The following is a 13,951-nucleotide window of genomic DNA, read 5'->3' on the forward strand; positions in this document are numbered from 1 at the left end:
CGTGGACCAGAACTTCTTAGCATGCTTCAGCCTTTTCTTCACGTCTGTCGTCTGGGCAGAAGGAGAGAGGCAGGCAAACAGAGATGGATCATTCATTTACACCAAGTCCATTTGAAAGACTTCAGATTCTCATGTGAAAACTCTTGAATTTATGCTGACGGTTGGGCCAGATAACTGACAATGCCTTACCAGTCTGTCCAGGCTGGTGCCAGCAGCAGTAGTGGGCCGTGCGTCAGGGCTGTAGGGTCGAAAGCGACCGGTGAATCCTGTCTCCTTGACTGAGCGATGCGACCGGAAGCCATTACCTGGTTTAGGCTGACCACACCCCTGGAACACCTGGAGGGGTGGAGAGGCAAGTGAGTGGAATGTACAGACAGACAGATAGACAGAGGCTACCAGGCAGGCACACAGCCAGAAAGGTTGGCGAATAAAGAAAACACACACACAGTCAAAGACAAACTGAGACAGGAAGTGACTGACCTTCTGTGACACCTGCATGCTGTTCTCCTGCATGTTCATGATGGCCTCAGAGATCTTAACGTCAATGGGGTCCATCACAGACTCAAAGTTGAAGGGCCCCTCCAGTCTCTCAGCCAGACTCAACATGGCATCTGATAAGACACAACTCAGTTCGTCATGGACACAATAACTGCAACCCTGCAATAACTGCAAACAAACACCCCTAAAACCAAAATAATTATGTGAATTAAAGTGTAAAGGCCTAGATTCTACCAGCAGGGGGAAGCACACTGCCGACACCAGAGGTCCCCCAGTGAGTGTCAGAAGCCACACACTCCCTCCCTCCCTCCCTCCCTCCCTCACTGGAGCATGTTTAACTGGTCATTGTTGGATATAAAAGCCCTTACCCAGGAAGTTGTTCCACTCTGTGTCGAGGTCAGCCTGGTTGGCCAGACAGCCACGCATCACGTTGAGACAGTAGTTCTGGCAAGGCTTGAGGGCCACCTGGCCTTTGCAGTAGGGACAGTACAACATCTTCATGGCTGCCCGCACACAGCTAGGGGATGCATTGACCTGAGGGGGAGGGCAAAGGGAGTTAGTGACCAATGCATTTCAGACAGACATAGACTATATACAGTGCAAGATGTATCAGACAGACACTTAGACTATATACAGTTATATACAGGGACCTTGCGGGCGCTGCAGGATTTCAGTCCTTCACGGCGTAGTGTTTCACCAATTGTTTGGAATCTGATTGATTGATTGCTTCTGTGAACAGGTGTCTTTTATACAGGTAACAAGCTGAGATTAGGGCGGCAGGGTAGCCTAGTGGTTAGAGCGTTGGACTAGTAACAAAGGTTTCAAGTTCAAATCCCCAAGCTAACAAGGCACAAATCTGTTGTTCTGCCCCTGAACAGGCAGTTAACCCACTGTTCCTAGGCCGTCATTGAAAATAAGAATACTTTTCCCCCTCACTGTATATACAGTGTGTGATTAGGGAGGTAAGGTAATAAATAGGTCATAGTGGCGAAGTAATTACAATTTAGCAATTAAATACTGGAGTGATAGATGTGCAGACGATGAATGTGCAAGTAGAGATACTGGGGTGCAAAGGAGCAAAAAAATAAATAACAATATGGGGATGAGGTAGATGGATGGGCTATTTACAGGTGCAGTGATCTGTGAGCTGCTCTGACAACTGATGCTTAAAGTTAGTGAGAGAGATATGAGTCTCCAGGGTCAGTAATTTTTGCAGTTCGTTCCAGTCATTGGCAGCAGAGAACTGGAAGGAAAGGCGGCCAAAGTAGGAATTGGCTTTGGGGGTGACCAGTGAAATATACCTGCTGGAGCACGTGCTACAGGTGGGTGCTGCTATGGTGACCTGTGAGCTGAGATAAGGCGGGGCTTTACCTAGCAAAGAATTATAGATGACCTGGAGCCAGAGGGTTTGGCGACGAATATGAAGCGAGGGCCAGCCAACGAGAGCATACAGGTCGCAGTGGTGGGTAGTATATGGGGCGTTGGTGACAAAACAGACAAAATATCCTTTGTCTGCACATATGGACTGCCCTCTTCAATTCAAACCACAGGTTTTCATCGGATTTAAAGTGCGGAGACTGAGATGGCCATTGCAAAATGTTGATTTTGTGGGCAATTAATTTTTCTTTGTGGATTTTGATGTATGCTTGGGGATATTGTCTTGCTGGAATATCTATTTGCGGACAAGTTTCAGTTTCTTGACAGAGGCAACCAGATTTTTGGCTAAAATGTCCTGGTACTGAGTGAAGTTAATAAATCCTGTTATGGCTGCGATCCCCGTACAGGGACCAACATCAGGGGACATTTCAGAGTGACAACTAAAAATACAACTTCGTAACATTAAACATTCTTGAAAATGCAAGTGTCTTACACCCTTCAAAAGATTAGAATCTTGGTAATCAAACTACGTTTTCCAATTTAAAATAGCTATTACAGAGAACAAATCCCATGCTTTTGTTTGAGAAGAGCAATCAAGAACAGAAACATTTTCCGCCATGACAGTTTTTACACATTGACATCTGAAGGTAAAATGATGACTTACATTCTGATATCTTGCTCTTATTTCTCTTCCCGAGTGTCCCATTGATCAAATGAAGTGCCGTTTTCTTTGATAAAATCCATTTTTATAGCCTAAATCGAAACATTTTGTAAACCGTTTTTGACGTGAATTCCATCTCTATCAATTTTTTACGGAGCATTCTGCGTGATTACACACGCTAAACCAACGTTTATCTAGTCATGGTGGGTTTCAGTGCATTCCGCTGGATGTTTGCAACACAGTCATACTTCATAGTTTTTTTTGCAGGGAGAATTGACCGAAGTGAGCTGATTTGAAGACAAGATAAATGACTGCCTTACGCACCAATAATTTTAGCGAAGCTTCATTGATTGACTATATTTCTGCCCAATGACCACTGATCTTCTTGAAATCTAGCTGGGTAGATAGCCAATGAGCTGAGGTAAATGCCAGTATGTAATGGTTTTGGGTTGGACCACAATTCCTTGTTTGTAATCGCATGCGCAGGGAACTCCATTTTCGCCTTGACGATCAGAGGGGTTGCTGTAAGGCTTTTTACGCGCAGCTGTATTTCGGAAAGTTGTAGTTTCAACGATTTCATTGAAGATAATAAATCATGTAAAGCGAAGTCAAAGTGAAAGTGAAAAAGTGAAAGTGAGAGATTTTTTGTTTGATGAATCTTGGAGTGTTATGATTCAAACGAACTGAGGAGCTGTTTCTGTAAGAACAGGACGTACTTCTGGACGGGTAAGTGCTAATGCCGTTTTATGAAATATAAAAATATATACATATTATATATATAAAAAATAAAATAACATTTTTTTTTTTGCAATGAAATGTATGGTTTGTTTGTGTGTGTTGGTTTGTTTGGGTGTGTGTGAATATATATATATATATATATATATACACACACAACAATGGCCGGAGTTGAATAGAACAGCACTTCACCTTAGGGACTGTTCCCTCTGCTCTATACAATACATATCTGTTTATTTTATGTGATGATAAAAAGCTCATACAATACAAATATTTTTTTATGTTTTCTTTCACAGTGATAGCGACTCCGACTGGGAGGCCCCGGTGCCAAACTGCCCACTCTACCTGTGCCCCCAGTGGTGTTCATATGCCACAGTTCATTACTGCAGGCATGATTGTGCCTCAGGGCCAAAAGGGCACAGCATGGAGGCATCGTTGTGTTCTGTGTCGCATGAAATGCACCACTTGTTCAGTTTGCCTCTGCTTTACATCAGAAAGAGACTGCTGTGGGACAGGGCACAGGCAGCAAAATACTGTGACGAGGATTTCCAAGGGGTGTACAGTTTTTTTTTTCTATATTTATTTTCTAATATTTTTTAAAACATTTTTTGTTGTTGAGTGTGTGTGTTAGAATTGCTTTTTGATGTGTTGTATATAGTTATTTGCACTGCTGTATATAGTTATAGGTCATTTCACCAATTCGGCCACTTGGGTACATTTGGGCAACTTGTGTGGGACACCTGGGTGACTTCATGCTAAATGTCATGTAGCTCACCCATTCCTGAAGTTATCAGTCTGAAACTCTGCACACCTACAGTTGCCCTCTTATATTATCCATCAAAATTATATCCAGCATCCTATTCTAGTACACGTGAAAGATGATACTACAACAATAAAAATTATATTTTCTTCCACCAGATCTACTGTGTTATATTCTCCTACATTCAATTAACATTTCCACAAACTTCAGAATGTTTCCATTCAAATGATACCAATAATATGCATATCCTTGCCTCTGGGGCTGAGCTACAGGCAGTTAGATTTGGGTATGTCTTCAGGCGGAAATTGAGAACAAAGGGATGCAGCCATAACAGGTGACGTTGACCTTACAAGTGCCCCAGGATTAGTGGAAGCAAAAATAGTCCCATAACATCAATGTTCAATAAAATATGGTTGGTGTAGGTAGAGGGTTATTTTCTGTTCATGCATTCTCATCTAGAAGCAAAACCCACCACTGGTGTGCGTGGCCAAAGAACTATATTTTCTTGTGATCCGCCTGGAGTTTGCTAAACGGCATTGGAACTTGGATTTAAACCGTTGCTTTGGTCAGATGACATGAAACTATAGCTCTTTGGCCACACACACCAGTGGTGGGTTTGGTGTTGAAAAGAGAATACATAAGCAGAAAAGAACTGCATACCTACTGTAAAATATGGTGGTGGATCATTGATGCTATGGGGCTATTTTGCTTCCACTGGTCCTGGGGCTCTTGTTTACGTCAACTTGGTTGCCTCTGCCTGCCAGGAGGCTGAAACTTGGCAGCAAAGTGGATCTTCCAGCAAGACAATAACCGAACCCCAAGAACATAACAAAATCCACAAACAATTGGTCACCAAATCTTCAATTCAACTAATATAATGTTCTATATGTCATTCTATGCATCAACATCTCTATATTTCTTATGATTGCAAAGGGAGGGTAAATAATTGGTAACTTTCAAAGTTGACCAGTAAACTACCAGAATTTTTGTAACTGTCAAGAATGTTAGGGAATTGTATCACTTGACATCTACTAGCCATTTTGGGTACTTCAGATTACCACAGGAGTCTAACTATCTCTGGCCCTCCGTGTGGCCTTAACACATGTAAAATATATAAAATAAGAATTTTAAAATACAAAATAAGAATGACAAAACTGTAGAACATTATCCTAAATATAACCCATAAACTTGGTGAACTTCCATTTCATCCCAATATCATGGTTTCAGCATGAAATATAATTTCTATGAAATAAAAATAGATACCATGTCAATACAGTTAATTCAGAAAGTATTCAGACCCCTTGTCTTTTTCCACGTTATAACCTTATTCTAAAATGGATTAGATAAAAAAAGTGTTTTACTCAATCTACACACAATACCGCAATAATGACAAAGTGAAAACAGGTTTTCAGAATTATCATATTTCATATTAAATATCATATTTACATAAGAATTCAGACCATTTGCTATGAGACTTGAAATTAAGCTCAGGTGCATCCTGTTGTCATTGATCATCCTTGAGATATTTCTACAACATGATTGCAGTCCACCTGTAGTAAATTCAATAGATTGGAAAACATTTGGAAAGGCACACACCTGTCTATAAAAGGTCCCACAGTTGACAATGCACATCAGAGCAAAAGGTTGAATAAATTGTCCATAGAGCTCAGAGACAGGATTGTGCCGAGGCACAGATTTGGGGAAGGGTACCAAAACATGTCTGCAACATTTAAGGTCCCCAAGAACACAGTGGCCTCCATTATTCTTAAATGGAAGAAGTTTGGAACCAACAAGTGTCTTCCTAGAGCTGGCCCCCTGGCCAAACTGAACATTTTGGGGAAAAGGGCCTTGGTCAGGAAGGTGACCAAGAACCCGATGGTCACTCTGACAGTGCTCCAGAGTACTTCTGTGGAGATGAGAGAACCTTCCAGAAGGACAACCATCTCTGCAGCACTCCACCAATCAGGCCTTTATTGAAGAATGCTAGACGGAAGCCACTCCTCAGTAAAAAGGCACATGATAGCCCACTTGGAGTTTGCCAAAAGGCCACTAAAGGATTCTGACCATGAGAAACAAGATTGGTCTGATGAAACCAAGATTGAACTCTTTGGCCTGAATGCCATGCATCTCGTCTGGAGGAAACCTGGCACCATCCCTACGATGAAGCATGGTGGTGGCAGCATCATGCTGTGTGGATATTTTTCAGTGGCAGGGACTAGGAGATTAGTCAGGATTGAGGGAAAGATGAACAGAGCAAAGTACAGATAGATCCTTGATAAAAACCTGCGCCACAGTGCTCAGGACCTCAAACTGGGGCGAAGGTTCACCTTCCAATGGGACAACGACCCTAAGCACACAGCCAAGACAAAGCAGGAGTGGCTTCGGGACAGGTTTCTGAATGTCCTTGAGTGGCCCAACCAGACACCGGACTTGAACATGATCAAACATCTCTGGAGAGACCTGAAAATAGCTGTGCAGCGACGCTCCCCATCCAACATGACAGAGCTTGAGAGGATCTGCAGAAGAATGGGAAATACTCGCCAAATACAGTTGTGCCAAGCTTGTAGCATCATACCCAAGAAGACTCGAGGCTGTAATCCCTGCCGAAGGTATTTCAACAAATTACTAAGTAAAGGGTCTGAATACTTATGTAAATGTGATATTTCTTTTTTTTTGTAAGCATTAAAAACCTGTTTTTGCTTTGTCATTATGGGGTAGTGTGTGTAGATTGATGAGGGGAAAAAACTATTGAGTCAATTTTAGAATAAGGATGTATCGTAACAAAATGTGGAAAAAGTCAAGGGGTCTGAATACTTTCCGAATGAACTGTATGTCTTTGTTGTCTATGTTTTGCCGCCAAACTGGGGGAAGTTGTGAAAAGAGTAAATAGTTGGAAGAGTTGGAGAGTTAAGTGAAAATAATGTCATTGTTGATTAAATGCTTTAGTCTTTAATTCAACTTTTTCTTGAACCATATGGTCTATCCACTAGAAACTCATGGATGAATAAAAAAAAGATACTATATATGAATACTTCTTTAAAACATTTCCAAAGTTCACATTGATTGCCATAAATTACATGTTAATTAGGAAGCATTTCCGTAACTTTGGTATATTACCATTCGTTTTGCAACTCTACTCTTCCACTTACCGTGGAGACTTTGTTGACCACCTCGGGTATGAGCGCCAGGCCACGTGTGAAGGTGCGCGCTGCGACAAAGGCCCGTGTCAGCTGGAGGCGGAGCTTGCGCGGCACGTCACCAAACGGTTTCAGTTGCTCGGTGTGGCGGCTGACACACTCCATGTAGGCGTCACTGAACTCGTACTGGACGTTGACCAATCGGAACATCCTCTCCAGGAGGTCTTCCCAGAAGTTAGACAGCATGGAGTCCAGGTTGACTGCCCCGCTGCCCGACACATAGTAGCGCTTCAGCTCCTGGAAAAAGTGCTTGAATAGCTCCGCATTATGCACATACATCAGGCCGTATGTGCGCACGAACATGTCGTTAAGCGAGTGCTCCGCATTGTCCAGCAACTCACGGAAGAATTCTGCAGACGGGAAAGAGAAGAGAGTAAGTACAACGATAGCACACAGCTAAAACTTAATGTCAACATCAGAGTGTGGTAACGGTAGGCTATATTTGTGATCTAATAGAATATTAATATAAAGGATTTATTATTATTATTATTAAATATTATTATTGAAGTGACTTGTTATTCAGGAAATTGTATTTGCGGCATAATGGAGCGCTTTGTACATCTTCCAAAACATGTGGACGGGGCAGATTTTATAAAGGCTAATGTCAATACCATATTTCTTCTGTCTGGGCCAAAGATGTTCAAACTATGTACGTATTCTAATAAAATTTGTTCCCCTTAAAAAACATACAGTGCCTTCAGAAAGTATTCATACCCCTTGACCTATCCACATTTAGTTGTATTAAAGCCTGAATTAAAAATGGATTCAATAAATACAAAATCTCAATGTACACTCAATACCCCATAACGAAGACGAAGTGAAAACATGTTAATATACACTACCGTTCAAAAGTTTGGGGCCACTTTAGAAATGTCCTTGTTTTTGAATGAAAAGCCCATTTTTTGTCTATTTAAGAAGACCTTTCTTCTGAAATTCATCAGTCTACTCGTTCTGAGAAATTTTATTTTAAAATGGACAAAAAAAATTGATTTTCTTTCAAAAACAAGGACATTTCTAAGTGACCCCAACTTTTGAACAGTAGTGTACATTTTAGCAAATGTATGTCAATAAAACTTGGGAATCCACCTGTTGCCAATTTAATTGTTTGGACATGATTTAGGTCTCACAGTTGAGCCGACGCTATACCATGAAATCCAAGGAACTGTCAATAGATCTCACAGATAGAATTGTGATGAGGCATATATCTGGAAGGGCATAAAACAATTTCTATTGTGTTGAAAGTTTCCAAGAGCACAGTGGTTTCCATCATTGGGAAATTGAAAAAATATTGAACTACCCAGACTCTGAGCAACCTGGCAAGAAGGACCTGGGTCAGGGAGGGGACCAAAAACCCAATGACAGAACTACAGAGTTCCTTGGCTGAGATGGAAGAATGGCTGCCAGCTGGACAGGGGTTTATGGGAGAGTGGCCAGATGCAAACCACTTCTGAGAAAAAGCCACATGACAGCACGCCTGGAGTTTACAAAAAGGCACGTGAAAGACTCAGAACTTAATGCAAACGTTTCTGTGGTCTGATGAGAGAAATTTTTTTTACTATTTGACCTGAATTGTCTGGAGAAAACCAGGCACAGCTCATTTCTCATCTAACACCATCTCTAGCGTGAAGCATGGTGTTGGCAGCATCATGCTATGGGGATGCTTTTCAATGCCAGAGACTGGGGTCGAAGATTTACATTCTAACAGGACAATGGCTCCAAGCATACAGCCAAAGCAACGCTGGAATGGTTTCAGAACAAGAATGTGAATGTCCTTGAGTGGCCCAGGCAAAGCCCAGACTTGTATCCCCATTGAAAATCTGTGGAAAGACTCAAAGATTGCTGTTCAACACCACTCCCAATCTAACTTAACAGAGCTTGAGAAAATCTGCAATGAAGAATGGGAGAAAATCCCTAAATCCAGATGTGCAAAGCTGATACAGACAAACCCAAGACAACTGACTCACAGCTGTAATTTCTGCCAAAGGTGATTCTAAAATGTAAATTTGATATTTCTGTATTTCATTTTCAAAAAATGTGCAAACTTTTCTAAACATGTTTTCACTTTGTCATTATGGGGTATTGTGTGTAGATGGGTGAGGAAAAAATATATATAAGCTATTTTGAATTCAAGCTGTAACAAAAACATGTGGAGTAAGTCAAGGTGCATGAATACTATCTGAGGGCCTGTGAAGCATACATAAATCCCAGCTCCTTACACTGCATAAATGTTAGAAATCAAAATAAAGAATATTCTGTATGTTATCCAGAGGTTCTTTGAATGTTTCCCTCTCATCTGATTCTCACACATTGCCTTAATTTTGCTGAACCCCAGGAAGAGTAGCCCCTACTTTGGAAGTAGCTAAATGGGGATCCATAATAAATACAAATACACAAACTAACATTGTAGTGTACATTTCCACTACCAGATTGAATGTCTCCTCAATATTGTTTTTGGCAGCGTGTCTGTGATCAGACAAAGCCATCACCTACAGAGATATGAACCTGGAGAAAAGTCCCCAAAGCAAGCTGTTCCTGGGGCTCTGTTCACAAACCTTCCATAACAAAGCCATCACCTACAGAGAGATGAACCTGGAAAAAAAACTCCCCTTAGCAAGCTGGTCCTGGGGCTCTGTTCACAAACACAAACAGACCCCACAGAGCCCCAGGACAACAACACAATTAGACCCAATCAAATCATGAGAAAACAAAAAGATAATTATTTCCAATGTGTCAAGTGATTAACAAAAAAAAATGAGCAAACTAGAATGCTATTTGGCCTTAAACAGGGAGTATACATACAGTGGCAGAATACCTGACCCAAACTTAAGGAAAGCTTTGACTGTACAGACTCAGTGAGCATAGCCTTGCTATTGAGAAAGGCCGTTGTAGGTAGACCTGGTTCTCAAGAGAAGACTGGCTATGTGCACACTGCCCACAAAATGAGGTGGAAACTGAGCTGTACTTCCTAACGTCCTGCCAAATGTATGACCATATTAGAGACACATACAGTGCCTTGCGAAAGTATTCGGCCCCCTTGAACTTTGCGACCTTTTGCCACATTTCAGGCTTCAAACATAAAGATATAAAACTGTATTTTTTTGTGAAGAATCAACAACAAGTGGGACACAATCATGAAGTGGAACGACATTTATTGGATATTTCAAACTTTTTTAACAAATCAAAAACTGAAAAATTGGGCGTGCAAAATTATTCAGCCCCCTTAAGTTAATACTTTGTAGCGCCACCTTTTGCTGCGATTACAGCTGTAAGTCGCTTGGGGTATGTCTCTATCAGTTTTGCACATCGAGAGACTGACATTTTTTCCCATTCCTCCTTGCAAAACAGCTCGAGCTCAGTGAGGTTGGATGGAGAGCATTTGTGAACAGCAGTTTTCAGTTCTTTTCACAGATTCTCGATTGGATTCAGGTCTGGACTTTGACTTGGCCATTCTAACACCTGGATATGTTTATTTTTGAACCATTCCATTGTAGATGTTGCTTTATGTTTTGGATCATTGTCTTGTTGGAAGACAAATCTCCATCCCAGTCTCAGGTCTTTTGCAGACTCCATCAGGTTCTTCCAGAATGGTCCTGTATTTGGCTCCATCCATCTTCCCATCAATTTGAACCATCTTCCCTGTCCCTGCTGAAGAAAAGCAGGCCCAAACCATGATGCTGCCACCACCATGTTTGACAGTGGGGATGGTGTGTTCAGGGTGATGAGCTGTGTTGCTTTTACGCCAAACATAACGTTTTGCATTGTTGCCAAAAAGTTCAATTTTGGTTTCATCTGACCAGAGCACCTTCTTCCACTTGTTAGGAGTGTCTCCCAGGTGGCTTGTGGCAAACTTTAAACAACACTTTTTATGGATATCTTTAAGAAATGGCTTTCTTCTTGACACTCTTCCATAAAGGCCAGATTTGTGCAATATACGACTGATTGTTGTCCTATGGACAGAGTCTCCCACCTCAGCTGTAGATCTCTGCAGTTCATCCAGAGTGACCATGGGCCTCTTGGCTGCATCTCTGATCAGTCTTCTCCTTGTATGAGCTGAAAGTTTAGAGGGACGGCCAGGTCTTGGTAGATTTGCAGTGGTCTGATACTCCTTCCATTTCAATATTATCGCTTGCACAGTGCTCCTTGGGATGTTTAAAGCTTGGGAAATCTTTTTGTATCCAAATCCGGCTTTAAACTTCTTCACAACAGTATCTCGGACCTGCCTGGTGTGTTCCTTGTCCTTCATGATGCTCTCTGCGCTTTTAACGGACCTCTGAGACTATCACAGTGCAGGTGCATTTATACGGAGACTTGATTACACACAGGTGGATTGTATTTATCATCATTAGTCATTTAGGTCAACATTGGATCATTCAGAGATCCTCACTGAACTTCTGGAGAGAGTTTGCTGCACTGAAAGTAAAGGGGCTGAATAATTTTGCACGCCCAATTTTTCAGTTTTTGATTTGTGAAAACAATTCGAAATATCCAATAAATGTCATTCCACTTCATGATTGTGTCCCACTTGTTGTTGATTCTTCACAAAAAAATACAGTTTTATATCGTTATGTTTGAAGCCTGAAATGTGGCAAAAGGTCGCAAAGTTCAAGGGGGCCGAATACTTTCGCAAGGCACTGTATTTCCTTCAGATTACACAGATCCAAAGAATTTGAAAACAAACCCGATTTTGATAAACTCCCATATCTATTGGTTGAAAACCACAGTGTGCCATCACAGCAGCAAGATTTGTGACCTGTTGCCAAAAGAAAAGGGAAATCAGTGAACACCATTGCGAATACAACCCATATTTCTGTTTATTTATTATCCCTTTTGTACTTTAACTATTGGCACTCAATATGACATTTGAAAAGTCTTTATTCTTTAGGAACATTTGTGAGTGTAATGTTTACTGCTAATTTGATTGCTTATTTCACTTTTGTTTATTAACTACTTAACTTGTTTTGGCAATGTTAACATACGTTTCCCATGCCAATAAAGCATTTAAATTGAAATTGAATTGAGTTAGACAGAGTGACAGAAAGAGATGCAGAGCGAGAGTAGCAGAAGAAGATGCAGAGCAAGAGAAAGGCAGAGCGAGAGCGCAGTGAGACCGAGAGAGACAGAGAGGGAGAAGAAGCGAGACAGACACGAAGCGAGACAGAGACGGAGTGTAAGAGACATCCCGAGAGAGAGTAAGAGGGCGAGAGAGGGAGCGAGAGAACACTGCTATTCAATGTCTCTCCACATCAAGCCGCTGAAGCACCATCAAGCCGCTGACCACCAATGGAATTTTCTGTTGTCACATTCCATTCGTTTTCCTTTCTCCCTGCTCCTCTTTCAATATGATTACTGCCCACCCCTCCTCTCCCTCCCCTTCCATATAGGAACCTGTACCCCCTTTCCACACCCACATCTCTCTCTCTCTCACGCCAATGCTTTCAGTTCCTTCAGAATGCTATCTTCAGTAGACAGGGAACAATAACCTACTTCATCCTGAGGAATGTCCATCACCCCCCCCAAATAACACAGCACCCATCTCCCACGAACCCCTCACTTGCCTCACAACTTTCTTAATCTGAACAAAATGAGCATTCCAGACTCTCTAGCAAAATACTTAACCTCTCTCACTGTTACATGTGTGCAAGCATACACACCCCTTTCACTCTTTTCTTTTTGTATCAACTCCCCTCTCTCCCCCTTCCTTGTCCTTGTACACACAAAAAGTCCTTTCCGCTGCAGTTTCTCGGTGTGCCTTCTGCCAAGCCTTGAAATGTAAAGTTTCCATGCTATCTCTTAGGGAGTCACCAAACACTCCTGATCTCAGGCACCAGGACACATACACGCACACACACACACTTAACAATGGCGCCAGAGGAGATGGCTGCCGTTTTACGGTCTCCTAACCAATTGTGCTGTTGGGTGTTTTTTCAAGTTATTTGAAACTTATTTGGTACATAATGTTTCTGCCACTGTCTCTTATGACCGAAAAGAGCTTCTAGATATCAATTACTCGACGGCGAGTGGGTAATCTTCCTTTACCATCAGTCCTATTAGCCAACGTACAATCATTGGATAACAAAACAGACAAACTATGATCACATATATCCTACCAATGCGACATTAAAAACGAATATCTTATGTTTCACAGAGTCATGGCTGAACAACGACCTGAAAAACACACAGCTGGCAGGTTTTACGTTGCATCGGCAAGATAAAACAGCCGCCTCCATTAAGACAAGGGGTGGCTGTCTGTGTATATTTGTAAACAACAGCTGGTGCACAAAATCTAATAATAAGGAAGTCTCGAGGTTTTGCTCGCCTGAGGTACAGTATCTCATGATAAACTGTAGACCACACTATTTACCAAGAGAGTTTTCATCTATATTTTTCATAGCTGTCTATTTACCACCACAAACTGATGCTGACCCTAAGTCCGCACTCAATGAGCTGTATACGGTCAAAAGCAAACAGAAAAACGCTCATTCAGAGGCAGGTTCCAAGTGGCAGGGGACTTTAATTCAGGGAAACAAATCGTTTTTTATCTAATTTCTACCAGCATGTTAAATGTGCGACCAGAGGGGAAAAAAACTCTAGACCACCTTTACTCCATACACAGAGACGTGTACAAAGCTCTCCCACCATTTGGCAAATCTGACCACAATTCTATCCTCCTGATTCCTGCTTACAAGCAAAATCTAAAGCAGGAATCACCTGTGACTCTGTCAA

At 41.7% G+C, this 13,951-nt stretch overlaps 1 protein-coding gene across 1 annotated transcript in view; it reads right to left on the minus strand.

Moving 5' to 3' along the window:
• The window catches only part of LOC112234685 (glypican-4), a 95,424-nt gene that overhangs the window by 1,506 nt on the left and 79,967 nt on the right, over positions 1-13,951 (minus strand). Inside the window, exons 3-7 of the mRNA XM_024402942.2 lie at positions 7,181-7,578; positions 867-1,032; positions 481-611; positions 190-336; positions 1-51 (exon numbers count right to left, since the gene is read on the minus strand). The exon at positions 1-51 is cut by the window's left edge and continues 74 nt beyond it. Of these exons, the coding sequence (XP_024258710.1) occupies positions 1-51; positions 190-336; positions 481-611; positions 867-1,032; positions 7,181-7,578 (893 nt within the window). The remainder of the gene's footprint in view (positions 52-189; positions 337-480; positions 612-866; positions 1,033-7,180; positions 7,579-13,951) is intronic.

Source organism: Oncorhynchus tshawytscha, linkage group LG03, assembly GCF_018296145.1.
Source record: "Oncorhynchus tshawytscha isolate Ot180627B linkage group LG03, Otsh_v2.0, whole genome shotgun sequence".
Taxonomy (NCBI): domain Eukaryota; kingdom Metazoa; phylum Chordata; class Actinopteri; order Salmoniformes; family Salmonidae; genus Oncorhynchus; species Oncorhynchus tshawytscha.